Source organism: Corylus avellana, chromosome 6, assembly GCF_965113065.1.
Source record: "Corylus avellana chromosome 6, dhCorAvel1.hap1.2, whole genome shotgun sequence".
In the NCBI taxonomy this organism is placed as follows: Eukaryota; Viridiplantae; Streptophyta; class Magnoliopsida; order Fagales; family Betulaceae; genus Corylus; species Corylus avellana.
In genome coordinates this window covers 4,664,456-4,691,633 of record NC_142495.1, presented here as the reverse complement: position 1 = coordinate 4,691,633, position 27,178 = coordinate 4,664,456, and the positions used below count along the sequence as shown (strand labels likewise).

Sequence of the window (27,178 nt, the reverse complement as noted above, 5' to 3'; positions counted from 1 at the left end):
AATACCTAAGCACTCGTTTCTTGGTGTTTTTTTATGCAGCAAGAGAGAGAGAGAGAGAGAGTGGCCCATTCTTGGAGAGAAGAAATCGTGGGTTTGGCACAAGGACATGCAAGTGATAGATACATTAGCTATCAAAAAAGATAGCGATCTACAAGCAACTCACCTCTCCCACTAAATTTCATCAATCAATCTCTTTCTATTCAATCTCATTGAGAGAGAGAGAGAGAGAGAGAGAGAGAGAGAGCACTTTGTAGTGGGAGAAGAAATATGGCACACTAGCAAAAACAGGATGACTCCCACCACAGTTAAGGGCGTTGCCATGTGTCAAAATCAGTGGCTATACTTTTTGTGTGTCTTCTCGACCCCTTTTACCCTTTTGTTATTCATGAAGTCGATAGGATTAGACATGTGCTCGCACTTTCGACCTTCATTTGTGCGTCCTCCATCATTAGAGGGTAGAGACTATCCTATCCTTTTCGTATACTCTAGTAACTCATAATTATGTTCATTTAGAACGTAAGAAGAATGAATTACACTACATCATATTACATATACATTACTTTTTGTATGGAAACAATTAAAGAAGCTAACTTTTTACGTGCAATAAGTATAGTTATTGAGATTTCTAAACTAGGACCTCCATGATACTATTATATATTCAAATAAACTAATCATTGTTGCATTTACAGAACAATATGGGTCAATTTTGTTAAAAAATAATTTTACAAACAACCTAAAACACAACACTCCTAAAAACACAAAAACATAAAAAAACATTAAAAATACTTTTTCAAACGAAAAACACTCCCCAAAACACATTTAACAAATGAGTAATACCACACACACTTCCACTTCTCTCCACTCATAGGTGGCTTTTAAAACTACTATTGGTCTAATAGTAGTTTTAAAAGTCACCTCGGAGTGTGGAGAAGTGGGTACGTAACAATTTTGGCTGAGAGATTCTTCTCAAAAGCCTTTACAGCAGACAATTTAAGTAAGAAGGGCCCTCCAAACAAGCCGTGATCCAGAGAAAAGCAGATGAAAGAATCACATTGTAACAAATTATATTGAAATCACAAGTACGCACTACATCACTTGCATTTCAAGTATAGGCAACAAGAACTTCAGTGGCATTTTCCATACCCACGTATCATTTACAAGGGAGCACACCTGAGATGAAATTTCCTTTTCTGAACTGTCACCAAAGACAAAAAACCGATTGAACCTAGCATTTAACTTAAAAAGCCTTAAAGAATATAAAGCTATTGAGTCTTCCTACCCATACTTCAAAAATATACACTCCAAAGAAAGAGAAAAAAAAAAAAAAAAAAAAAAACTCTATTTTACCCAATTTTCTGTCCAAAGACGTGCTCATCAGCCTTGTCATTAATATAATCTTCAATTGGTTCTCGAAATTGGTCGAGCTGCCACCAAATAAATGCAACTTGAGAAGTCAGTTCCCACAGCTTATTAACAGCTTGACGTGAACTATTCGAGAAATTTTGGAGGTCATATCTAAATCAGCATGCCACTTCCGTATCAACTAGAGCTTGGCCACAGGGAGCTAAGTTTGACTGCAAGTTTTGCACTCTTGTAGTCTTCTCTAAGCTGGATAAACCTATGTTGGCAGACAAATCAAACTTTAATCATAAAATACAGGCACCTCCAATGCAAAAGACGCACCACAAAATATAAACATAATAGTAATGATAGACGTTACTCTTGTGTCCATCTAGAATTGATGTGGCTTTTAAAATTATCATTAGATTTATAATAGATCATTATTGAATTTTAATCAAATTGTAATTTTAAAAGCCACGTCAATTTTGAGTGAACACAAGGGTAACATCTATTATTACTCTAAACAAACAAACAAACAAACAAAAAAATCATTGTGATAAAACATGTTCTTGTATCTGGATATGTTTGGGAGGGGAGGGGGAAAAAAAAAACAGAATATCTGAACATTTACAATCATTTGTAAAACATCCACGCTATTTAATGAAAAGGAATTCTTGCTTCTTATTAGAATTAATAATAATATTTTATATGCATTTTAGGGAATCGTCATAAAAATGCATTCAAACTTGTTCTCACTAATACCTTTGGGAATCTTTCCGTATACTTGGGGTACCCTCGAACAGAGTTAAGAGGCTTTCTGGAGCAACAATGAAGACATTGGCCATGCTGAAGACAAAAGTTCATCGATCATTTAAGATACAAGATGAATAAAATAGAAAATCTTGCAAACCATTTGCAACTTACATGCCCAACAATTCAAATTTTTCATCAACGGTAGGAGCATTGAAACTTCGCACAAATTCTCCATACTCAGTTATGTCACGCTTCAGCCGCAATCCTCCACTGCAAAAAGAGAAACACAAACAAGGAGAAGATGTCAGTGAACTATTGCATATTAAAGATAATAACAGACGAAGCGTTGATAAGAGAAAGAATACAACAGATCCGACAAGAAATTGCACAATTAGCCAAACAACATATTCCACAAAGGAAGATCATAACACCAAATTTTTAGGGAATTAGAAGAAGATGGACATTAGAGAAGCCCACATAATGATAAAGCAAGAACAAAATCCCATTGTGACACTACAAAGTACAAACTTCCAGAGAGATCGCCAACATAAGTAACAAGAGAAACTGTAAAAGTTTCCCTTCAGACTTCAGAGAAAAAGAAGAGGTGTTATTCTCTCCCTCTCCCTCTCTGTGCGTGTGCATATATATAGATAGATAGAAGAAGTTCCGATTCCTTCAACCACCATCATAGGTGCCCTTCTAATCTAAGGCTAAGAGAAAGAAAAGATGGTGCACGGCGCATCAGGATGGATAAGGCTTTTGAATCAATAGGTGTGTCCCCTGCGCTCTCAGACTGTTCATCAGGTGCAGGTGTAGTAGTACCAACAAAGTAAAGTGATTATATTTTTGCATAAAATCTTTTTGTTGCCACGTACGAACAAATAGATCTTGCTCTTTTGGCATTTGGTGCGTCTACTCGTTGGCTAAGTGCTCTTCCTTAGCAGCCTAACCCAAAGAGGGACTTTCTGTTATTCCTCTTTCAGCAGTGTCATACATACCTTATCAAAAAAAAAAAGGCAGTCTCATATATATATATATATTTTAGTAAAAGTTTTTCTAAGGTTTTTTTTATTGGTTTTAATCCATTTTTTTCTTTTTTATATATAATCAAGTACTTCCAATTTCTCAATATATGAGACTAGACTTCGGCCAACATCCACACTTAATAGACTAAAAGAAAAACCTCTCCGTCACCAAATAAAGTTGCAGCTTATAATCAAAAAGCAAAACAACCATTTGCCATTTAAGTGAAAACTTTAAAAAATAATTAACAAGGTATGAACCATAGGGTCAGGCCAGTTACCTGGGATTAAAAGTGAACTTCTGCCAATGATTAAGTAACCCCTTATGCAACCGGTTTCCCTAAAATAAAAAAGAGACCAATTCAAATCTCAACAGAAATGTTAGTACTTAAGATATTACTGTTTCAATGTTGCTGAACCAACACCCAACGCCCCCAAAAAAAGACTGCTGGAAAATCAACCAACCAGATGGATAATTTTCCTTACAATAACATTGGTACATGCTGTGAAGAAATGTAATAGTTGAAAGCATTCATTCTTTTCCGTGTCTAAGGTGTGTGTGTATATATATATACAACAAATTTGCATAGTATGAAACAATAATAGGTAACAAAATTATCTGATTTTACATCTGTGACAGCTTCTTTGCATACTACCATGCACATCACACTTGTTTATTTCACCATATGCATGCTTGAAATCGTTTGCACAAAAGCAAACTGGACCAGGAAAGGTTGAAGATAGAATCAAGGGATCAAAGCCATAGATTTATATAAATCAATGGCCAAAAGAAACCTCAGGAAATGAAAGTCATACCAATTCAGTCAGGAACGCTTGTTTGTTAAGACCTTCCAGTGCAGTGAATGCAGACTCAAGCACACGGGAAAGATATGCCACCACTCTAGCAAAGAGCAAAGAAAACATTACTCACCAGAAACATCATGGTAATCAAATTAGTTTTTTTAATTACTGTAACAGATGCAGGCCAGATTTGTTCTATAACATGGAGTCACCACTGAAAGACAAACATAAGTGAAAAACTAACCTCAAATTTATTATATACTTTAAAATGGTGAAGAAAATGATAGAGATAGCAACGGGAAGGGTTTAATACACAGGGCATGCATTCCCTGTCCCACCCTGCCAAGGAAAAAACCCTCATCCCTGTCCTGAACTTGCATTGGGTTCTAATGAGGTGCCCATACCCGCCCCATGTATATACTGAAGAATAGATCCTCATCAGGCACAGCCCACCACCACTGTAGCTCTCTCCCTGACATTTTCCTCTACCTAGTATGGCATTGATTGCACCCAAAAAAGGGGAAGGGTTCAACTCAGCCCTAACCTGGAGATTTTCATTCTCAAATCAACTTTCCACAAGCCCTAATCTCCCACTCATAACCTTAGGCCCCGTATAGTTTGCGGAATAGGTATTCCAGTAAGAAAAGGAATAGGTATTACTGGGAATAAAAGAGGTCTGAATGGAATAATTATTCCAATTCTTTAGCTTGGTAGCAACACATATTTCATAATTGAAATTGAACCAAAATTACTAAAAACCCCCAAATCCTGCTGTGGGTGGCCGGCCACCCCAAGGTTTTTCTTTTTTTCTTTTTTGTTTTTAAGTTGGAGATATTTTTTTTAAAAAAAATAGGTTTTCTGGAAAACTTAGTCATTTCCATCAGGAATAGCTATTTCACTCATTTTTTAGAGGAATAGCTATTCCTGTGTAACAAATTAATGATTCCCACTTGAATAACTATTCCTAGGAATAGACCCTTACCAAACAAAAAAATTACTATTCCATAGGAATAGCCATTCCATTCCTTAGGTCTATTTCGCAAACCAAACGAGCCCTTAATTTCCACCACCTTTCTCTCATACTCACCAGAAACAACCTTACTGAACTCTAGCCTCTATCCAAACAATAATTCCACATATTGGCTACCGAAGCTCTATGAATCAAAACTCTCTTACTGATGCAGGACATTTTCAAATCAGTTTGCCCCTAATGTTCCAACCCTCAGGTGAGGAAAGAGGTTTCTGTGGCCTGGTTGAGACGATCAGACAAGGACAAAGAAAACTTCAACGCCGTGGACAACGTCACTTCCTACACTGGTCAGCCATCAACTTGAGAGAGGGGCAGGGCACAGGGGCGGAGGTGGAGGTGGTTGAGAATGAAGAGGAAACTCTAAAATATATATTTATATTTTGAAGTATTATTAAACTATATGGGTATTTACAATATAAACAAGACGGCGATTAAAATTCATCCCTGGCCCAAGCTCATTTGGGGTTTAACAGGAAATCCCATACCCAGCCCACAACTTTAAAGGGGAGGAAGAAACCCACCAAAACTATATTTCAAATTATTCTAGAAAAAAAAATTATACATATATTGACTTGCATCCATGCCGTTTTAGAAAAACCCACAAAAATGTCAGAGTTCTTAATTCAGAATACAAGTTCCAAGTCAGCAGGATGTACCTCGTGCAGGCATTTGTAGGTCGATGATCAGGAGCGATTCCATCATCAGGTGACCGATAATCCGTTGCCTTTTGTTCAGCTGAAAGCAATCGTTCTACCTGCAAAGTAGGAGGTTCCATCATCAGGTAACTGATAAGGATTTGTGCCTAGCTACTTGCTGCTTTGTACGTGGACTACATAAAAGATATTATATTCAGAACTGACCTCAGCCATCACAGTTTCGATGCATTGTTGAAGCCCTTTATAAGCAGCAGTCTCTGCACTGGACATAGCAGTTGCCATTTCTTCACATGAAGCAGCATGTGCTCCATCAACGGGCAGTAAAACCCGAGAAATAGAATTTGCAAAATACTGCAGGGAAATGTACAAATCATTGAAAGTTTCAGTTATATCAAGCCACTATCTGGTGAGCTATATTTATAGTGATTAAATACAACCCAACGTACTTGTTGAACTATAGCCACGCTACTACCACAACGTTGTACAGCAACCATGAATGATCTGAAACTGCTTTCACCAGCAGTAGCAGCAGCTTCTGCCTACACATCAATCAATCACTCTTATGTTGGGTTCATTACATTCCACTTTAGACAGAAGAATTTCAAACACAGTTTAGAATGCACAAATTATGTGATCTGGTAATTACAGCAGATGCAGCTGCAGCAGCCACCCTTCTACTAAGACTTGCGCCCAGCATAAACCTTTCCCTCAAATTAGCAGCTTCAGTCAGGCCTTCTCTAGCCCGTTCGAGCCCTTCCGTTATGTATTGACTAACCTGCAAAAAGGAAAAGTATGAGTACCTATGACACAAATCCAACGAATACCTTTAAGTTATTTAACTACTTACTTGGTCTAGTAGGCAGGTGAAAACCGCTCTTACATTGGTTGCAAGGGTAGCAGGCTGCACAAGGACACATTAATAATCAGGAAAGTGCTAAAATATATGAAACATCAAATCCAGAAAATTTCTTAGCTTATTCTAAATGCTTTCACCTCAATATTGATGAGTCTCAAACCCTAGAGAACCTTCATTAAATTCCCGAGAGATTCTGAGTGCATTTGGGTGAGGTTTTGAAAATTCTTCTCTGTTTTGTACTTTGAAAATTTTTTTCAATGTTTGAAAACTGAAAGATGTTCTGTATGAAGGTGAGGAAAGTTCTCTAAAAGTGTTTTGTGTTATGAAAAGTGTCTTTGAAAGGAAAACTAAAAAGTGTTTTCTGTGGGGACCACATCTGAAAACTTGTTTGGATAACTATGTCTAAAAAGTATTTTCATCATTCTTTTTTTATAAATAATCGAGATATCATTAAAAGTGTAAGGCACCCCTATGTACACAAGAAGTATACAAGAAAAGCCACCTAGCTAGTATGAGCAAAAAAAAAAAAGAAAATCATAACTAATTGCCAAAGGAAAAACATAAATAGTTGTCCAAAGATAATGTGTTGAAAAATAAAGACTTAATCTCATTCAAAGTCCTCTCACAATCCTCAAAACGTTTATCATTCATTTCCCTCTATATACACCACAAAACAAAGGGAAATGAATGATCCATGGACTCTTCATTCCTTTTACACATATAATACCTATCAACCACAATGACGTGCCGCTTCAGAAGATTGTCCATGAAAAGGATATTTCCTAGGGCGACGATACAAAAAAGGTCACCCTCAATGGAACCTTAGACAACCAAACACTCTTCCAAGGGAATCAAAAACCATCATGACAAAGGCATCCACCTCCCAATCATGAGCTGCTCTAGCAAAGCTCACATTCTATTGAATGGCACATCCAGAAAATTCCACGCAAGCCGCAATAGAAGCATCCATTGTGCAAGCAATACCAAATAAAGTTGGAAAGGCATTCTTTAAGGGCCATATCCCCACACCAAAGATCATGCCAAAATCTAACCTTGAAGCTATCTCTCACCTAAAATCTGGTGTGGTTGCAAAACTTCCCCCAACTCCCCCTAATATTCCTCTATAAACCCACCTCATACGCCCCAATAAGCTCAATAGAACACCACCCTCCCCATAAACTTCCATATTTAGAGTCCACCATCACTCTCTACCAAGCCTCTCTATCAAGCCATAGCGCCCAAGCCATTTACCTAAGAGAGCATGATTGGACCTCAGCAAGTTCTTAATCCCAACCCTCCGTCAGAGATCAATGTACAAACCTAGGCCAACTCACTAGGTGATATTTGAACTCTTCACCTAACCCACCCCATAAGAAATCGCATTGAAGCTTCTCAATACGGTTCGCAACACTCGTAGGGAGAGGAACGAGGGACATGAAGTCCGTAGGTAAGTTAGAAAGGGTACTCTTGATATGGGTAATCCTACCACCCTAAGACAAATACAACCGTTTCCAACTAGTCAAATGACGTTCTATCTTCTCAATAACATTGTCACATATCTGCTTGGCCTTATTAGATGACCCAATATTAGACCAAGATACTTCAAGGGCAGGGACGCAACCCCACAATCCAGAATCCCAGCTACCCAGCCACATTATCGTTACACTTTTTGAAAAGTGTTATCAAAGATTGGGTCTGTTTCATAAGCCATTATGAGTTCTTGTCTGTTCCATTCTTTATTTTTACTATTATGTTTTGGGCATCCTAATTTGATCTTAGCATAAAGACATCTATTACTAGATCAGCTACAAAATTCACCCAGCCACAGGGCACAAAAATATGAATCAACACCAATCAAAAGTAGAAAAGAGCTTCACCAATGAGCAGAGCTCAAACGATACCTCCTCCCATATGAATGGAATGGAGGGGGAGCTCATAGGCTCAAAACTCATTGGGTATGTGTGGAAATTAGGAATTTTTTTTTAAAAAAAAAATGAAAAAGTAGAAACGAAGCTTGAGACCTTAACCACCAGCAACAATATACAGCAAAGATAAATTACTGGTACATGTTACAAAGGGAACCACTGCTTTGTTGACTGGTATAATTTCTACCATCGATCCAAAAGAGACATATAATTTCAAAACATCATTTCTATTACCTACCAAACTTCAATTATTTAATCTTCGCACCCATCCATTTAAAACAACCCTCATCCTTGTTTTGATTTACAATGGTCATTTTAGGAGTTTCCTATTCCTATTTTTTAAAAGCTTGAACAGATATTCAAAACCCACTAAATTATCCAAAATTTCGCTTAAAGCAATGGAACTTGGAGAATGCGTAATCTGATTTCACAAAAAAGAAAAGAGAACTGTGATACAAGTGAAAGAACCTTCTCAGTGAGGGCATAGGAGATCCAAAGGGCTCAACTATAATGGAGAACTTTTAAATGCAAGTGGAGACATTTGTACAGTTTATTATTTTTTCTTCAAACTTTTTAACAGGTACTTATCCAAGCATTATATATTGAATCCCCAGTTAAGTTGAGCTATAAAATGAGGACTCCCACTAATTACATATGATGTTAATTGCAGGATCAAATATTACCTGAGATGAAAATAAAGTACATCTGGAAATTGCTTCCTCATTCCAGCGCACAAACTCTGTGACAACAGTGACAGATATTTGCTGGTGTGAAGATGCTAACGAAGCTCCTTTTGAGCGCCCAATTGTCCCAGTTGCCTCAGAGATCTGCTGGCTTTCAGCACGCAATTCTTCCATCTGTGTAGCATTATCACGTTACAGGTTGTTTCCAGTAAAGCAAGATGACAGTCAAAAACTTAGATCAAGAAATGATGCAATTGAAGAAGACCTTTGCGTGATATAGTTGTCTAAGAGAGGCCTGCTCTTGTTCAGGATATTCATCCTTGTAAGCAGAAAACAAAGACTCTGTGAGGCCTGAACCAACAGAGAGAGTTGTTATTAAGATAACAAAGTAAAACTTGTACATGAATCAAGGCAAATAACTAAAAGTAGTGTATCATTTGAAAGCAGTTACTCTGCTGTCTAATAAATAAGTAGTAATTCAAGATTGGCAGCTTTGTTACGTTATACAAATGAAATATCCACTAGTAATGTGTTAAAATATGACCCCCCAAAAAAAACTCTACACAAAGCGCCATTTTTCACCCTTCTGGACTCACTTTTAGAAAAGGTGTTCAACTCTTTCCCCACAAGGGAAAGCCCTTCCCAGATAGAATGGTGCATCAATTTAACTTAATATCTTTACCACCAGAATACAAATGCTACGAAATGAAACCTAAAAATTTCTAGAATCAATTAATTGAGCCAGCTAGAATTAAATCACACACTGCCTGGTATATTTTACAAGGTAATGCATGTTACAGGTATAAAAACAGAAGCTTTGCATACCCAATTCAGAACCACCTAAATAGTTTCCCACACAGCCATTGCAACATAACTCACCATAACAATGGAATTTCCTTAATTCCATAGCAGGCATCCTGAGTTATGAATATCCTCATATAAGATACCACGAAAAACCTGTATGACTTCATGTTCCTCTAGCACAATATTCTAGTACATTTCCTTCAATATTACCAAAGTTTGATATCCAAACACAGGTAAAATGCACAATGGCACAAGCAATTTAAAAATAATTCATTACCCTCAACATCTAAGTCACCACATCCCACGGCTCGTAGGTCTCTAGCAAGTTCTTGTGTCTTCTCATATGCCACTGCTAGCATTCTAAGATACTGAGGAATCAAGTTAAATGTGAATTAAATAAAGATGAGATTGTTAGTTCAACCTGGGATCGGTATAAGAAGAAAAAGCAAAGCCCTAGTAGTTATACTCACTAATAGAAGTCCACCCTCTTCCATAGGAGGTAGATTCACAAGAGATGGCTTCACCAATAATTTGTCCAGGAGAGCTGTTACTCGCTGCTCCAAAACTCGCTGCATACGAGAGAAAAAGAACTAGTCATATTTATGAACTTACTAACAAATACAATCTTTGTATGCTAAAATAAAGTTTGAATGCACAACCTGAAATCATTGAAACTAGGAAAAAAAAAATGAATCCACTGCCTGTATACCTGTACTAAAATTGACATAACTTCATTAGGAGAAGGGAATACGGCCATAATTGTTGCTGCTTCTTTACGCACGGTATCTGCAAGACAAACAATAAAGACATAACAACTCTGTTGAATAATTCAATTGTTTGCATTAAGATCAGCGGCAATCCTTCAAACCTGTAATTTCTTTGTACAATGAAGAAAGCCCACGAGAAACATTGCTAGGACTAGCTTGTGCACCCTGGTCCCCAACAACTAATCTTGTGTCTGCATTCATGACTTCCACATCAATAAACATAGGACGTGTTGCTACATAATGTTGCATGGCACTTGTACCCCTGTTAAACTGCAGTGCAGAAGCAGACCAGTGAGATAATGAAGAAAAAAAGAAAGGAAAAATAAATAAATAATCCCTTAACTGACTTCAATAAATTATTCCAATTCAGTTAAGATGATGTTACAACATCCTAAATTCAAATTATCTGCCCAAAATGAAAATGCATCAAATAAAAATCTTAAAAAATGAAATAACCAACTAAATACAGAAGGAGGCCCAAAACCCAAAATCAACGACAACAACATTAGTAAAAAAGAAATAGGAAATCTACAGGCATTTTACATAAATTCTTATGATGCTGATGGAGCAGTCAGCAACAACAAAATATGGTCAACATAAGAATCCAAAAACTGTAGAGCACATTACATCTATACAAGTTTTAGAGAATTAGAAAGGCGATCATTAATGTTTTGAAGGTACAAGTAGCCAAATTAAAACCACTTAATCACATTTTAATGTGCTGACCCATTTGGTAAACAATAAAAATCACCCAGCATAGTCTAGACATCTATGCACTAAGACTACTTGGGCATTGGGATATTAGAAGCTTCCCTTTGGAGGGGGAAAAAAGAAGACTACTATGGATAATGGTCTTATAGTGAAAATAGGACCTTCAACAAACTGAAAGTACAGAACATATCATGAATAGTGGCTTAAAACTACAAAACGACACCTATCATTGCAAACACAAGCTGAAAACCATAAATACAGGCAAAGTTTAAAAGTTTAACACCTCTTGGAGAAGACTACTATGCATTAACACTACACCACGTTACAAACTATTCTAAATGCCCACAATCGACTTCTCTCAGTCTTTGTATATAAGAAAACCATGAAGAGAGAGAGAGATGAAGTAAGAGTGGGAAGGAGGGAAAGAAGAGCTACTTAACGAAGCTATTAAGTTTAAAATCAATAATAATTAAATTATTACATATCAGATCTAACAAAAGTATTTACCTGAGATAAAATTTTAGCACATTCAGCCATTGAAGACAATTCTCTCCGCTGTGATGCTGCATCAAAACGAGCAAGCAATCTGTTCTCCAGTTCTACACAAGGACAAACACCACTAAAAAGGATAAGAAAGCCTATGACTCCAAGCGCACACACACACTTATAAGTAAAAAGATAATTTTAACTTCCAACTTAAATTTCAAAAGACCTTGTATCAAATAGCAATTATAAAACATTTGGTTTTCTAAACATTTTTAAAAGACACTGGACTTCTTAGATCTCTTATGCAGAGTACAATATATGATTTTGATTTTCTTGAGGAGTCAATACGTCCATTATTCTGTAAAAGTTACCCTACCATTACAATAATCCTGCAGATTAGCAACCGCAACTTCCAATCCTCTGCTAGCAGCAGCATTCCCCATAACTGGCTGTGCACCTACTCCTTGTCTTCCAATATCTTCCTCAGCAAATGACCCTAAAATCAATAGAAATAGCAAGTTGTTTACAAAGAAGTGAAGAGAAGTGAAGAGCATACAAGTATCACACAGATAATTCGTCTATGAAGAAATAATATCGGCAACTTCTCTAACATTCTTGTTATGAACTGCAGCTTGCCATAAGCATTTGATAAATAGTTATCTCCCTACCAGAAATGAAAGACCATACTCATTTCCAACAAAGTAAAATGATAGATCATTTGTTTCTGTTTATGTTACACATTTTTCTACTAAACATTCATTTTCCGTTAGTTTTCAGCCCTCCTCAGTCTTACAACAACTTACAAAGAGACCGAATTTTTTTTTATCTAATGCTTTTCCCAAATTTTATGTAAAACTTATGAAAAAGATTCTCCCCTCCCCCCCAACCCAACCCAACCCAAAAGCAAACCCTCAAAAAGCATGAAGTATCATGAGGTTTTTGACAAGAATGCAAACAAAGTAAGTCTCAAAATTCTTTTGGCTTTAACTGAAATGGAGCTCACAACTAATTCTAGTAACAACAGAATGATACCTGATTCTGTCATGAAAAGCTGTTAAGTTTAGAGAGAACATCATCATGCTTATGCAAATGAATAAAAGGTTCTCATGAAAATTATGAAAAAATAACTTTATGGGTAACTAAGGCCATCTTACGCAATTTCTGTGCAATTGAAGCAGCCTCCGCAACTCGGCTGTCATCAGAAAATAGAGGTGAAAGTTCCATTAGGTCTCCTGGGCTGCTATTGAACTCCATCAAATACTGCAGGGATTAAATTAATAATGCAGTTAGCACGTTCTAACAAAGGATATCATAAACTAAATGATCAATTGACAATACCTTTATAAGCTCTATTGTTTGACTAGCAGTTTCTCGCTGAGCATCTGCACTCTGACAAGAAAACGCCATATAAATGAAAACATAAAATAACAAAGTTTCAATGGAGATGGTGATAAAATTGTATTAACTACAAGGATCATAAGCATATGGCAATGAAGCATGGGAAAACTCTACCTGCAAATGATCTCCAATCTTCGCAGCAGTCTGTCCAACACTTGAAATACGTGAGTCCAACCTTGCAAAGCTATCAAACAATCCATCTACACCTTTTTCCAGCTGAAAAAGAAAAGATACAGACAACCATCATTTTTTTTTTTATAAGCAAAGCAAATTCATTAAAAGCACAAGGGACATATAACCATCATATGTAACTCAATTTTCAGATTCATGGGAAAACTCATTACATGAATTACAATTCAAAGCAACACTTCAGTTAACTAACCTCAGCGAGTGTCTTGCGGTGCTTAGAATCTTGGACAGAGACCTCCTTCTTGAGATTGTTGAGTCTACCATCAACCTTCAACCAATATGAAGAGAAACAGAAAAATGAAAACCTCATCAAACCAACGATTATTTTTATACTCCGCGTTCCATAACCTACTGTTTCAAAAACATACCTGTTTTCGAAGATCAACCAACTCCTTATAAGAATCCTTGAATAGGCCCAAGAGCTTATCCACTTCTGGAAACAAAGGGGCAGCCGATTTCGCGGCATCCCCTCGTAAATGTCCATTCGACAAAGCATCATTGCCACCAGCGCCGCTGCCATGCCCTTCTGATGAATAAGTTTCTTCGTCTTGGAAAGACGGCAGAAGCTCATTCACCAAGTTCCCAAACAACGCGTCAAATGAAAAATCACCCTACAAGTTCCAAACCTAAATCTCTAAGCACATCTCTCACAGTAAATCATCGAATTAATTACCAAATCAGAAATGTGTAAGACTAACAAGACCTAGCCGAAATTGAAAACCTGGAAGACAATAAGCAAATCTGCATAACATAAATTGATGCGTTTTGAAGCCTACCTTAAAGTCATCCACATCAAGAATGAGTGGGAGAGAGCTAACAGCTGAGGATTTTGAGGCTTTATCGTTCTTGACAGCATCTCTGCTATCTTTCATCTGTAACAAGTCAAATAACTCATAAGAAGCATAAGAATGGGATCGCACAATTTGAAGCTCGTGGGTAATGCAATTGAAAATAATCTAAACTGGCAATTCCTTCAACAAAGATAACAAATTCATGACAAAATTAAATATAATGGGATAATTATATAATAAAATAAACGTTTTCTTTAATTAGTCCGATCTCGTAGAGGGCAAAAAGGGAAATAGCACCTCTATGATGCCTGAATGAGCGAGAGAGACACTGGCAGAAACGGTCGCCGAGAGTTTGATTGCCCCTTCACTGCTTGGATGGGTTTAGATCGACGGAGAGGGAGAAACTGGAAAGACCAGGCTGTTCGCCAAACGAAGACTACGATGAAAATGGAATTGCCCGAATGACGACTTTAACCTTCCAATGGTTTAGCTATTGGCTCATGATTGGGAGGGTAAAAGTGGTCATTTGGAATGCCCAGACAACCGAGCTGGAATTCTTTGTTATTTTCCTCTATTCCTATTTGTTTGTTCTTTAGCTTGGTTTCTATATACCATTTTCTTTTTCTTTCCATCTTTTATTTTTTTTTATTGTTGATAATACTATAGATGTTTCATTACATTATTGATATTATTTAAAAAAAATTACGTAGTTTAATTACCTTATTTCCTTCTATTTTTACTACCAAACACGAATTTGACAACTTGATAGTTGATACGATATTTGCAACGTATTCATGGGATTGTTTTTTTTTTTTTTAATGTGTCAGATCTTATGCAAGAAGTGAGGGAAAGAAGTGTTGCAATCAACTTCCCGAATAATTACATATATTTTTTGGGATAAAATTTTCTTTTAAATTGGGTTAGAATAATTTTTTTTAACTTAATTTATAAAAGTGACATGTATCTTTTGAACATGTGAGATGCACATGTTTTAATAATAAAGTCAAAGTTGTAATACAATTCATTAAAAACTTGTGCATGTCACATGTTATTGTCACTTTTATAGACTAGATTAAAGAAAATCCTTCTAATCCAATTTAGAGGAAAACTTTATCCTATTTTCTGGGATTATATATACATGGAGGATGAAATTATGTGATGTATTTTTTATTTTTTAAAAATTATAAAAGAAAAAGGGCATGAACTTGCATAGTGTGTTGAGCATGTGCAACTTATTTATGAGTTGAAAGACCAATAAGGATTTAGATTCCAACGAAGCTATCACAGTTTGCAGTGCAATAAAATAACTTTCATTGCATGTGATTCGGTCCGATTAATAAAGCAAGCCTATTCAGTAGAGTTGGTCGACATATTGATTGTACATGGTACTCTTCAAGTGGGTTCCATATTGCGATTTTCTACATGGAAAATGTAATTTTAGATAAAGTTGTATTGTTTAGGAGTGCTTTCCAAAAACTAGTAAAAAAATTTATGTTTTCAAATAATAAGCAAGAACATGCGTTTTAAATGCTAAATAGCGATTTTAAATGTCAAATTATAATTTTATTAAATACTTATAGAGTATGTTTGGTAAATATTAAAAAGTAAATTTTAAAAGATTTTTTTACCTTTTTTTATTTTTTTGGAGAAATTAAAATAAGGAGAGGGAGAGGGATGGTTGCTACTTGCTAATATACCCTTAAATTCCATTTGTTTCCATGTAATATATATTTTTTTTGTTGGTCGGAAAAAATGTTTTCAACTAAATTATTTTTAAAATATGATTTTTTTAAAAATATATTTTGATGTTTGGCTTATACAGAAAATGGGTCATTGTAAAAGACAACTGATAACTTTCAGCAGTGGTTCAGAGAAGATGCGATACTCCAGTTTGAAAAATTAAAAAAATGCAAACTCAAAAAATGGTTTACGAAATTTTTAGAATACAAACTATTTTTCAAAAGTAAATAAGTTTTTTAGGTCAATCTAAAAATATTTGAAGTTTGTCGATTATTTTCGATCGCACCAAATATCAAAAAATATTTTACACTAAAATCTATGGAGCCATAATTCTGTTTTAAACATTTGCGCTTTCAAGTTGCATGTTTTAGAGCGCGTTTGGCACTACGAGTCTACAATTTCATATACTAAAAGTGAGAGTTCAAACCAAATCACATTAAATATATAATTTGGGAGTGCATTTTTATTTTTTAAAAAAAATGTAATTTGAATTATAAATTATACATTTTCAAATTATAAGCAAAAAAGTATTTTTGAAAATATACTTTTTTAATGGTCAAGTTATAATTTTATCAAATATTTTGAGCTTGAAATTGCGTTTGACAAATATAATTTTTAAGTCAAAAAATAGTTTTTTGGAAAAAACTTCATTTTTAAATTTTTGCAAAAAATGTGCTTTGACTATTTTCAAGTTTTTTAGACTCTTAAAACCGATTTTAATTTTTTACTAAGTGAGTATTTTTTTTTTTTTATTCAAACAAATTTTTTGAGTGTTAAATATATTTAGGCCCCTTAAACACAATTCCAAACAGAACTTTTAACCTTAACCTTGCGTTTAAAAAACGCATTTTAAAAAAAGCATTTTGAAATTACAAACAAAATAAACCCTTAAAATTATATTATTAAATCACAAAGTTTGAGATAGGAAAACGTGTTCCATCTTCTCTGTCTTCCCAATTCCAATTTTCTTTCCCAGCAAAAGGCCTGAAAATAGGTGGTGGGGGGTGGAAAGAAAAGGAACCAAACCAACTTGTTCATAGCTTCGCAATCCACAAGGATTCACTTCCCCGATCAAACCACACCGGAGGGTTCCAAACAAATGAGGTCGATCGAAGGTAATGTTCACTGTACAGCCGTTAAACAGACGATAAGGCTTATAATGTTTAGGCCACGAAGTCGACGGAGTTCCGGGCTCCGGTAAAGCAGGTGCTCTGAGATCTGGTGGTCATGGCCATAAAATCATTAGCATAAATTTTCGTTTCATTTCCTTCTCCTTTATTGGTAAAAGCCTGGTTCAACGCCAAGTACCTTAAGATTTGCTTAGGAAAGGTAGTGTACACGTGCCAATTGAACACGTGGCAGCACGATAAAAAGGGAAATATTTGGGTGCAAAATTTTCTCGATTTTCCCTCTTCTTCCCGCTTAGACATATTTCAAAGTTCGCTCCATTTTTTCCCGAGATTAACCAGAGTGAAAGCGGGACTGGCGATAAAAGAACCAGAGCACTCAGCACAGATAGATAGATAGAGAGAGAGAGATGGTCGGTGGCACCACCTTTGCCAAGACCATTTGCTCGATCTGCTACGAAGATCTCAAGCCCATTGTTGAAGATATCCAAGCCATCTCCATTTGCGGCCATGTCTTCCACGAGCTCTGGTCTCTCTCTCTCTCTCAGTCTCTCTCTCTCTCTCTCTCTCTACACACACGCGCGCGCGCGCACACATTTGAACATGTATATGTGCGTCCAATGAAAAGTCACAAATTGAAATTGATACTATTTTTGTTGATTGTGTGCGTGGTTGAAACCCTAGTCTACAGCAGTGGTTCGAGTACTGTTCGAACTCGAAGAAATGTACTTGCCCCGTGTGCAAGCAGCTTTGCTCGGCAAACAATGCCAGTCGTCTCTATTTTCAGTCCGTTGGGGACTCGAACGATACGGTCCTCACTCAGAAGCCGATCAATTGCGAGAAAGACACCGAAGAGTTGTGCAGGGAACTTAAGAGATTGGAGACAAAGGTGTCAGGGCTTACTTCGGTTTTAGAGCGCCAGGTGAAGGAGCTCGAAGAGGTCAATGAGGAGGTAATTGATTAATTTTTTGTGATTATGTTTGGTTGCTGAGAAAATTTGCGAAAATGGAAGAAATTAGGCTTAGTTTATATATTATTTGGTTTCGTTAGATTTTTTTCATTTATGAAGAATTTGAAGGACGGCAAGAAAGTTTTTTATTCTTTTGTATATTTGGCTCAATCGAGGTCAGCTTTGTCTTTTTGTGTGTGTGTATAGCTACATCTAATCGAAATGAAAGTTATGAAAATAGAAAGTAAATGTAATTGTATTTATAATGATGAGTACAGAGAGCTTGTTACAAAACGTGATATACAACAATCAAAATAGAATACAAGCTGTGCACGATGATATCCTTCAACATTCAAAACATAACAATCTGCATTAAAAATTCAAATGCTGCACTCTAAGTCACTGAGCTTTTGGAGATAGATGTTGGATTATCAGCAACTCTTTGGTTTTGAACTTCAGATAGTGCTTTCCCTGTTTCCACTGTTGAGTTATCTTCTACTCTTTGTATTTGAAATTTGGATGATGCTTCTACATTTCGAACTCTAGTTGCTGCCTTCCTGTCCAAATCTTGAGATAGACTTGATTGAATGCTAAGGCAATGGCCCCAACATTATCACACTAAAGTGTAGGTGGAGAAGAGAAAGGAACTTGTAATTCAAGGAACAACAGTTTCCTTTGCTGTTCGTAATCAAGAAATGATGTTTGCTGATTTTCAAGCTAAATTAGTCTGTCATGAGATTTTGCTTGAAAGTCAGTAACATCACATGGAACTACCAGAAGCAGGCTCTTTTGCTCTTTATACCAACAAACCAACCCCATCAAATTTTTCTACTGGTCCTCCTAGGAAGCCTCGGTTGAATACGAATTCCAAAGGGAATTCATGTAGACCACCTGCTATGTCTAAACCGAATTCCTACCCCAATAATTTCTCCAATGCCTCAAACAGTGCTCAAGGACCTCATTCCCCTGTCAAATTTGTGGGAAAAATAATTACAAAGCTCTTGATCGTTATCATAGGATGGATTGCTTCTATGAAGGACGTCATCCACCTACACAACTTGCTGCTATGGTTGTCCAAACAAATGCAGAATTTGAGAATTGGGAGTGGTTTGCAGAAAGTGGTGCCAACACTCACATCACATCTAATGCATATAATATCACAATCCTGTAGCCGTTTGAAGGTGATGACACTGTTGGAGTAGGTATATCCATCCAACACACTGGCTCATTTGTTTTCCAAAAGCCAATTTTCTTCTTAACAATATTCTCCATTGTCCAAATGCTTCTGCTAATCTTTTTTCCATCAACAAATTTTGCTTAAACAATGATTGTTTCTTTGAACTAGCCAACAATGATTTCACTGTGAATGACAATTAGACCGGAACAATGCTCCCATAGGCACTGAGTGAGAATGGCTTGTATCCTATCCATCTTAATCCCCAGTCACTGAATAAAACAAAACATTAGGCTGCTCTTGTTGGATTCAAGACAATCGGTTCAATGTGGCATCTTCTCAGATTTGTTTTTTTTGGTGTCTTGTGAGCCAACAACAATTGCATGGAGTTGGCTCTATCAATAAAAGTAATGTCTATGTGTCATGTTAATTAGGGAAAGCAAAGCAATTACCTTTCTCTAGTTCTACTAGGACCTCCAATAGTAGACCTCCAATTAACCCTTACAAGTAATCTACTCAGATGTGTGGACATCTCTTGTACCCTCTCTTAGTGGTTGTCATTTTTATGAACTCTTTGTTGATGATTTTAGTCCATTTTCGTGTTTGTATTCTTTAGTTCATAAATTTGAAGTTTTTCAATGTTTTGTTAAATTTAAACTTTTTGTTGAAAAACAATTTTCTAGTGTGATAAAGCAAATTCAAATTGATAATGGTGTGAAGTATGTCTCCAATCAATTCAAAACCTATCTGAGTCCAAATGTGATTTTTTACAAACTCATTTGTCCCCCATACCTCTAAGCAAAATGGAGTTGTTGAAAGGAAACACATACACATTATGGCAATGGGGTTACCTCTGTTAGCCCAATCTGGTCTCCCATCCAAATTTTGGGTTGACTATTTTTTAACCTTAGTCTGTCTTATTAATAGATTATCAACCCCTGTTTTACTTTTTGAAATTTTGGGGGGAGATTGCGATTTGGGTAGTAAGGGGATAAGTGTAGTTTTATATTAACAACATAGACTGAGGTTAAAAAATAGATTATCAACTAGTAGTTTATTAATAGATTGTCAACTCTTGTTCGTTATGCACCTATAAAGTTTGTGAAAATATAACTATGCCCTTAGATTAAACAAATTAAAAAAATTAAAGCCGTGGGTCCTTTTTTTTGTTTTGCTTTTCCTTTTTTTTGCTTTTCTTTTTTTTCTGATTTTTTTTTTTTCCCAAAGGGATATTTTTATCATTTTTGCTTCCTTTGTTAGGATTTAACAGAAAGTCCTAATGGAGTGAGTAATTGAAAGGGCTTGATAGATTGGTAGAGTATATTTCAACTTTTTGGAGTTTGAGGGATATTGCAAATTTGGTGGTAATTTGAGAGGGTAGTTTCTCCAAAGAAAACCTCTACAGTTGCTTGTACAAAGATATGTCATAGTTGAGTGAGGTAATATCTTAAAGCTAAAATGGCAGGAAACATGAAATGAAACAAACTTTAATTTATCTGCTTCCATTGTTTTAGCGTTGAAACAGATTGTTGGTTGGTCGAAGCCAGAGCAAATATTGTACTCTTCTTTGGCATTTGTTATTCTCCTGCAAAATTTTGCCTTATATATATATATCGCATCTGTCTGACTGATGGGAGAGATTGGTTATATATTAATTTTATTGGAAAATTTTCCCAAGAAATACTTTCAACTTGAAACTTGAATTAGTAAGTTGTCTTGATTTCATCTTCTCAGTTTCACAGCGTTCAAATTTGCAGTTATATGTATAGTCTTCTAACCTAAAAGTTACTGTTTTTTGTTTTCAACTGGTTCTTATGAGGCAACTGTTTTTCTTTAGCTTTGTTCTTGTAAAGAGCAGGCAAAAAGGGAAGCAGCATTAAAGAATGACGCCCTGAAACAAAGAACATCCATGCAACAGCTACTTCATCTGAAATCTCAGGTGAGCTATTAGTTTTTGTTCTCTCTCTTTTTCTGGGTTCAATTTGTTTATTAGATTTTGGATTAAAGTTTTGGTCAATTCTGTCATAGGAGCTTGATAAATCAACTTCGGAATGTTTGAGGTTGCAAGAAAGGAATATGGGCTTGGCCAAAGAGCTTGCAGCATTCAAATTGTGAGTGCATCTGCACTATGTGCAAATCAATCTCTCAATATTTGGTTGGCTATATTATATATTTTTTGTTGCTCACATGGTTATATGGTTCATAATGCAGGGTTTCTGATCTGGATCTTGATGAAGAGGAGGTTTTAAAACTTGCCTCTTTTGGTAATGCTGCCAACAACAAAGATACCATAGACATTCTACGGAAATCCTTAGTAGTGCGTAATAGGTAGATTTTCTAATGTCATTTTGCAATTGATTCAATACATGAATGGAGAAAATTGTCTAGTTTTGGTTGAGTGATTTGCTCTCAATTAAGATTTATTGATTTAACATAGGGTTGGCAAAACAGGTACCTAATATGATCCGTTTATGACCCGTTTATCCTATGCATGTTTGTTTATAATAAGGTTGATCTAAGCGTCATAAAGAATAATTGCATACATAGGATAAACGAGTACCTATTTATTTGCCAGGTACCTGTTTTGCCAGCCCTATTTTAACATCACTATGGATATTGATGAGCCTTGTGCTTGTATAATATTTATATGTAATAATAATTTGGTTTTGTATTGTCTCTCTCTTAATTATGCTTTTTCTAATATAAATCTCTGCTGGCCATTTTCTGATAGGAGTTACAAAGAATTGATGGCAAAGTGCAACCTCCTTGGAAGAGGAGAGGCTCGCTTTTGCAGAAAACTTGAGAAGTCTAAAGAGAAGACGAATAAATTAAAGGTAAGTCCATGATGGGATTGTAGGTGAATCTCATTTAATGATTGGTTCCTAATATGTTTTTTTTTTTTTTGCCATATCAGACAAGGCTACAAGAATTGGAGACAGCTCTCGAAGTGAAAGATAACGAAGTTTTGAGGTCTCTAAAAGCTTCAAAGAAAAATAGATGCAAAGGGGTTATTCAAAATGGTGTGAATAGTAACTCTAATTCTAATTCTTTGCCCGCCAATGATTTTTCATCGCAAGATCAAGAGAAACAACTTTCTGCACCCATGCTTAATTCAGGTCAGACAGGAAGCTTGACTAGTAATCCATCGTGTTCTAGGAAACTGGAAAACTTCAGTTTCACTAACAATATGGATGTAAATTATACTGAAAAAGCTACAAGCTCCATGGCTCTAAATAAAGAGAGAGATGAATACTTCTTAATAGATGAGGATGATTCAAAATTTTCTACAGCTCCACTTGGACTTTCAGATCCTAATGCTAAATATCAAACCAGTGAAGATATAACTGGGCAGAAGTCCACTCCATTGAGGTCACAGGTAGCTTCTGACATGAGCAAAGAAATTAGAGTGCATGGACTAGATAATCTGGTAGAACATTCGGGTTCAAGAAGTGGTATCAGTAATGATATGGGAAAGACTCCTGCTGCCCTGGACGAGGATGTGACATTGCTTCTTGATGATGTTATAGAAGTTGAGCCACCCATGCTTAACATTAGAAAGGAGTCTCCATCCCCACTACCACTTTCTGAACCAGGTATAACGTTGGTGCAATTTGAGTTTGGATTAAGCTTGACATGAAACGATTAACAATTGCCTGAAGACATTAAATGATTAGAAACTCAAAACTGTAAACTTATTTTTTCCTCTCTTTATATGACTTTCGAAATGCTTCAGGGGGTATATGTTTTTCTGGCGGATTGCTTGGCCCAGATGGAACACACAGGTATCTGGGTAAATGGTGCAAGCGGAGCCAAAGCAATGGATCATTAGCAAAGCAAGGTTCATATACGGGTAACCTGATTGCTGCTGGAGCTGATGGGAGAGGTGGTAGAATCAAGGTTCTGAGGTGTCCAAACCAATCTTCACTGGTGAGTTTATGTGTCCATATCTTTTAACTTAATTATTTTTTCTAAAATGTAATTTTTGAAATTCCTGTAGCATTTACCAATCTGATGGTGAATACTCTTGAGTGGATTTGCTAGTTTAATGGCGATTGATTTTGAGAATCAATGCAACGTAACTGTTTCATGTTATTTTGGTATCGATCATGCTGTTGTAGTCTTGTCCTTGTGTATTTATCTATGATTATAGGGGATTAATATCTCTCTAATCTATCCATATAGACAGGTTTTGTAAACAATGTTAATATTTTGCACTGCTGAGCCTGTGTTTTGGTATATATTTACCTGGTCTCCATGTGCATTTTTTTTTCTATTCATGTGCATGTGCTTATGCTAGCGTCAACAATTCTATGTATACTATTTCTGCAGGATGGTAAGGAGAGTTCAGTGGGAGCAAAGAGGTGCAAGTATGGAGCTAAGACAAGTCGCTTGCAGTCGCAAGGGTGCTTACAAATAGAACATTTCTTTGGAAAGGGCTAGTGAGTAATTAAGTGTTCAGTGAAATGTGTAAAACAGATCTACATTAATGTTCTATAATTCCTAAAAATTTTATCGATCATGATTTTCACAGTAAATTAATAATATGCACTAAAAGAACATACGATAATCCATCCTTTAATGTTGTCATCATAATTAAATACAATAGTTAAATAACTTACATCAATAAGGTGACATAATACCTTCCATGTATGTTTATAAATGAGAAGGGTCTAAAGTAAGGTTGGCAAAACGGGTTGGCGTGTCGGGTTCGTGTTAACCCAGTTGACTCACGAACTCATTTATGTCAATCCGAAACACTCAAACTCGAACACAACACGTTTTCTTAATGGGTAATAAAATACGACACATATAACTCATTTAGATAAACCTCTCGTTTCGGGTTGACACAACCCAATCTATGAACACGTTTAATTTAGTTGTTAATTGGTTTTAACTTGACATGACCTGTCACAACTTAACCTAAACGGCAGTGAAGTCAATTTAATTTTTATAGCTTAACAAAAGTGACAAAATTCAAGCAATAATTTGGCAGTTTTTAATCGAAAAAAAATGGTGGTTGAGAGAATTGATAGAAAGCTTCCGAAACAACAAAAGCTAATTCATGGATCTATTTTTAGTGTTGATTGAGCTTGAGCATGTGCATCTCAACATATCTTAAAATAACTTGAATAATTTCAACAAACATATGGACAATTTATTTAGCTCAATTTTAAGATACTTGTTTAATTCCAATTGACATCTATAGCATGCAATACAAAACAAATGAATGACAATTCTTTTATTTATTTATTTTTGGGGTTAAAAATTTAAGTTAAAAATAATAATAATAAACGGGTCAACCTGTGAACCTGTGGGTTGACACGACATGACGTGTTTATTAAACGAGTTATTTATTTATGACCCGAACCTAGTTAACCTAAATCTTAACTTTAAAATTACATGTCATATTCACAAGTCGTAGATTAAATTTTCGGCCCTAGTCTGAAGGGGTATTAAGCAAACCTTTTTTACAATCGTTAAATACCTGCCTGCAAAAAAGTAGTAAGATTTTTAGTCTTAAGCCAAGTAGGATTCCAACAATCAAGATAGAAGAGATGTTGGACCGAACTATAGACCAGCACGAGTTACGGACAACGTCTTTGCCTCGTGGTTTGAACAATTAACGTTTTAAAAGACTTATGACGATAGGCGTGCATGAAGGGGCCAGAAATTTTTCTTACGTAAACTGGTGGAACATGGAGGTGGCCAGGTAATGCGTAGATGTTGAATTAGATTTTTTACCACTTCATCTGAAATTAATTGGTGCTTATGCAATATTCAAAATTGCACCTAACAAAGGTATATTCTGAGAGCTGTTTGCATGAGCAAAGCAGCATTGATGTTGCACTTCAACCATATATATAATTCAAATCAAACATTTGGGCAGTTTTTTTCTTGAAATGCATGCTAGCTGTCACTGTTTGGGGTGAGAGTCGAACGTCTTAGATATATATGAGTTATTGAGTTTTCTTTAGTTTTGGCTAATGGTGGACTCGATCGATGGCACCTGGAATTTGTCCTTTGTTTCATGTCCTGGAATGGAAACAGGAAGATCAAGAAAATGGAATCTGCTAATTAATTTCATCCAAACTGAAAAAAGAAAAAGAAAAAAAGGTGATAGCTAGAAACTGTACGTGTACAAAACTGAAAAATAATAATTTCAATATAATCGTGTAGAGAACCAAAAAGGACAAAAAAAAAAAGAAAAAAGAAAAAGAAAGTAATAGAGAATGTTGAATTCTTTGTTTCATTGCACCAGTCCAGTCCTGGCAGCTAGTGGCGGCTTTTGGTTGCCGGAAGAGTAAAAAATCTTTTGCAAATAGGTTGAGTGTCTAACTTTTTTGAGAAAAGTGTTGTCGTTGAAAGCTAAATCCTCTCCCTCGTTATAAACATGTAAAAAACTTATGGTGTAGACTGTAGATCAGGACTGTGTCATATCTTAATTGTTTCTGGGACAATGTCGCAATCATGTCGTATACCTATAGCAGTACAGCAGTATGCTATAGATTTTTTTTTTTCTTTGGCAGAAAAAATCCATCTTAGCAATGGTATTGCAAATTATTAATTTGTTAAAAATAATAAATTAACAAAAGAATTTCCATGGTGTTATGTTGGTCTTAAAGAGAAGAGTAGGTTACGTTAGAAAGAAAAACGTTACAAGGGAAGGTTCCTAATGGTTTCGTGGACTCCAAATTCTCATCTGTTTTTTTTTTTTTTTTTCTCTGGTATTAGAAAAATTCGATTTTCTTGCCTGCCGTCGTTATTATCCGATGGTTGCTCATTACATAGCTGTTGTCGTTGTGCATCTTGGGTTATTCGTGGTCTTGTGCGGGGAGTTGGAGGTTATTTATCAAACCCACGCCACGTATGTTCCACGTTGCAGTGCTTTTTTTTTTTTTTTTAGGAAAAATTAATTTTATTTCATTAATAGTGATCAAGAGCATAAAAACTTTTACAATCACAGAACATATAGTTGTGCAAGATTATAGCCGAAGCTAAAAATTTACACGTCAAAAAATCGAAAATATAACAGATCTTATAATGAAAAACCAATCTATGACATCAAACATCCGCTATCCTAACCCGATCTTCAGATTATAGAACAGATCTGCTAACACATACTCCTTCTGGGAGCACAGGAAGCCATTTCCCAACTATAAGCAAAATATTCACACCCAAATCATTCTCCTCTCGACCCGAAAGCCAGAAGCATTATTCACATTCTCAGTCCAACGGCTAAGACCATAAAATAAAAATAATAACAATAACAACAACAAAAAACAAAAACAAAAACCCCCACAAGCAGCTGTGGAGAAGCACGGCATCATAGACATCCCTTCGAAAGACACGTCTTAGCTGAAGAAAACGATCAAATTTAAAGTTGAAGAGACTAGATTTGGATCTAGATCTAGATCTACAAACTAGATATAAAGCAACCCGTCAGAAACGGAAATCAGTGGAACCTACAAAGAAAACGCTGAGCACTACTACCATGAAAGGGGAGGATCTAGATTTTTTCTCTTCTTGAAGTTTTTCTTAGTGTTATTTAAATGAAAAGAGAGAAAGAGATAAATTCTAAAGAGAATGCAATTAGGAACAAAAATCATCCAATAACAATATAGTTTTACTAGAACACAAGAAAAAACCTAACATTGTTGCAATGTTTTTATTAGGGGAAAATGCAGTTTACCCCCCTGAAGTTTCAGGAGTTTTTCAATTTTAACCCCAAAGTTCAAAAATTGGCAATCTACCCCCCTGAAGTTTCAAAAATTGGCAATTTAAACCTTCCGTTTAATTTTTCCGTTAAATTGGACGGAAATTTTTTTAAAAAAGACTGAGGGTAGTGATGTAATTTCACAGATTTCCGTCCATTTAGACGGAAAAATTAAACGGAGGGTTTAAATTGCCAATTTTTGAAACTTCAGAGGGGTAGATTGCCAATTTTTGAACTTTGGGATTAAAATTGAAAAACTCC

At 35.8% G+C, this 27,178-nt stretch overlaps 2 protein-coding genes across 3 annotated transcripts; one reads left to right on the top strand and one right to left on the bottom strand.

Moving 5' to 3' along the window:
* Positions 1-1,039: 1,039 nt before the first annotated feature.
* On the bottom strand, positions 1,040-14,687 carry SEC10 (exocyst complex component sec10). 2 transcript variants are annotated; one of them, XM_059600124.2, is made up of 25 exons: positions 14,511-14,687; positions 14,199-14,294; positions 13,791-14,033; positions 13,616-13,690; positions 13,348-13,449; positions 13,174-13,224; positions 12,990-13,095; positions 12,212-12,331; positions 11,857-11,948; positions 10,740-10,908; positions 10,581-10,657; positions 10,342-10,440; positions 10,149-10,239; positions 9,333-9,418; positions 9,068-9,241; positions 6,451-6,504; positions 6,250-6,378; positions 6,050-6,142; positions 5,808-5,954; positions 5,604-5,701; positions 3,933-4,017; positions 3,398-3,456; positions 2,266-2,364; positions 2,104-2,187; positions 1,040-1,618 (listed from the first exon to the last, which is right to left on the bottom strand). In XM_059600124.2, the coding sequence occupies exons 2-25, from the start codon at positions 14,292-14,294 to the stop codon at positions 1,540-1,542; spliced, it is 2,508 nt and encodes an 835-aa protein (XP_059456107.2). In that variant the 5' UTR covers positions 14,511-14,687; the 3' UTR covers positions 1,040-1,539. The 2 variants fall into 2 exon arrangements, with proteins under 2 accessions (XP_059456107.2, XP_088373614.1); XM_088517488.1 differs by lacking the exons at positions 13,616-13,690; positions 13,791-14,033; positions 14,199-14,294; positions 14,511-14,687 and having other exon boundaries at positions 13,174-13,217; positions 13,348-13,365.
* A 2,196-nt stretch (positions 14,688-16,883) lies between these two features.
* Positions 16,884-23,738, top strand: LOC132186250 (RING/U-box superfamily protein). The gene is made up of 9 exons (XM_059600125.2): positions 16,884-17,609; positions 17,765-18,032; positions 21,041-21,142; positions 21,232-21,314; positions 21,415-21,531; positions 21,935-22,037; positions 22,118-22,796; positions 22,937-23,130; positions 23,533-23,738. Exons 1-9 carry the CDS (start codon positions 17,491-17,493, stop codon positions 23,641-23,643), a joined length of 1,776 nt encoding a protein of 591 aa, XP_059456108.2. The 5' UTR covers positions 16,884-17,490; the 3' UTR covers positions 23,644-23,738.
* The last annotated feature ends 3,440 nt before the right edge of the window (positions 23,739-27,178 follow it).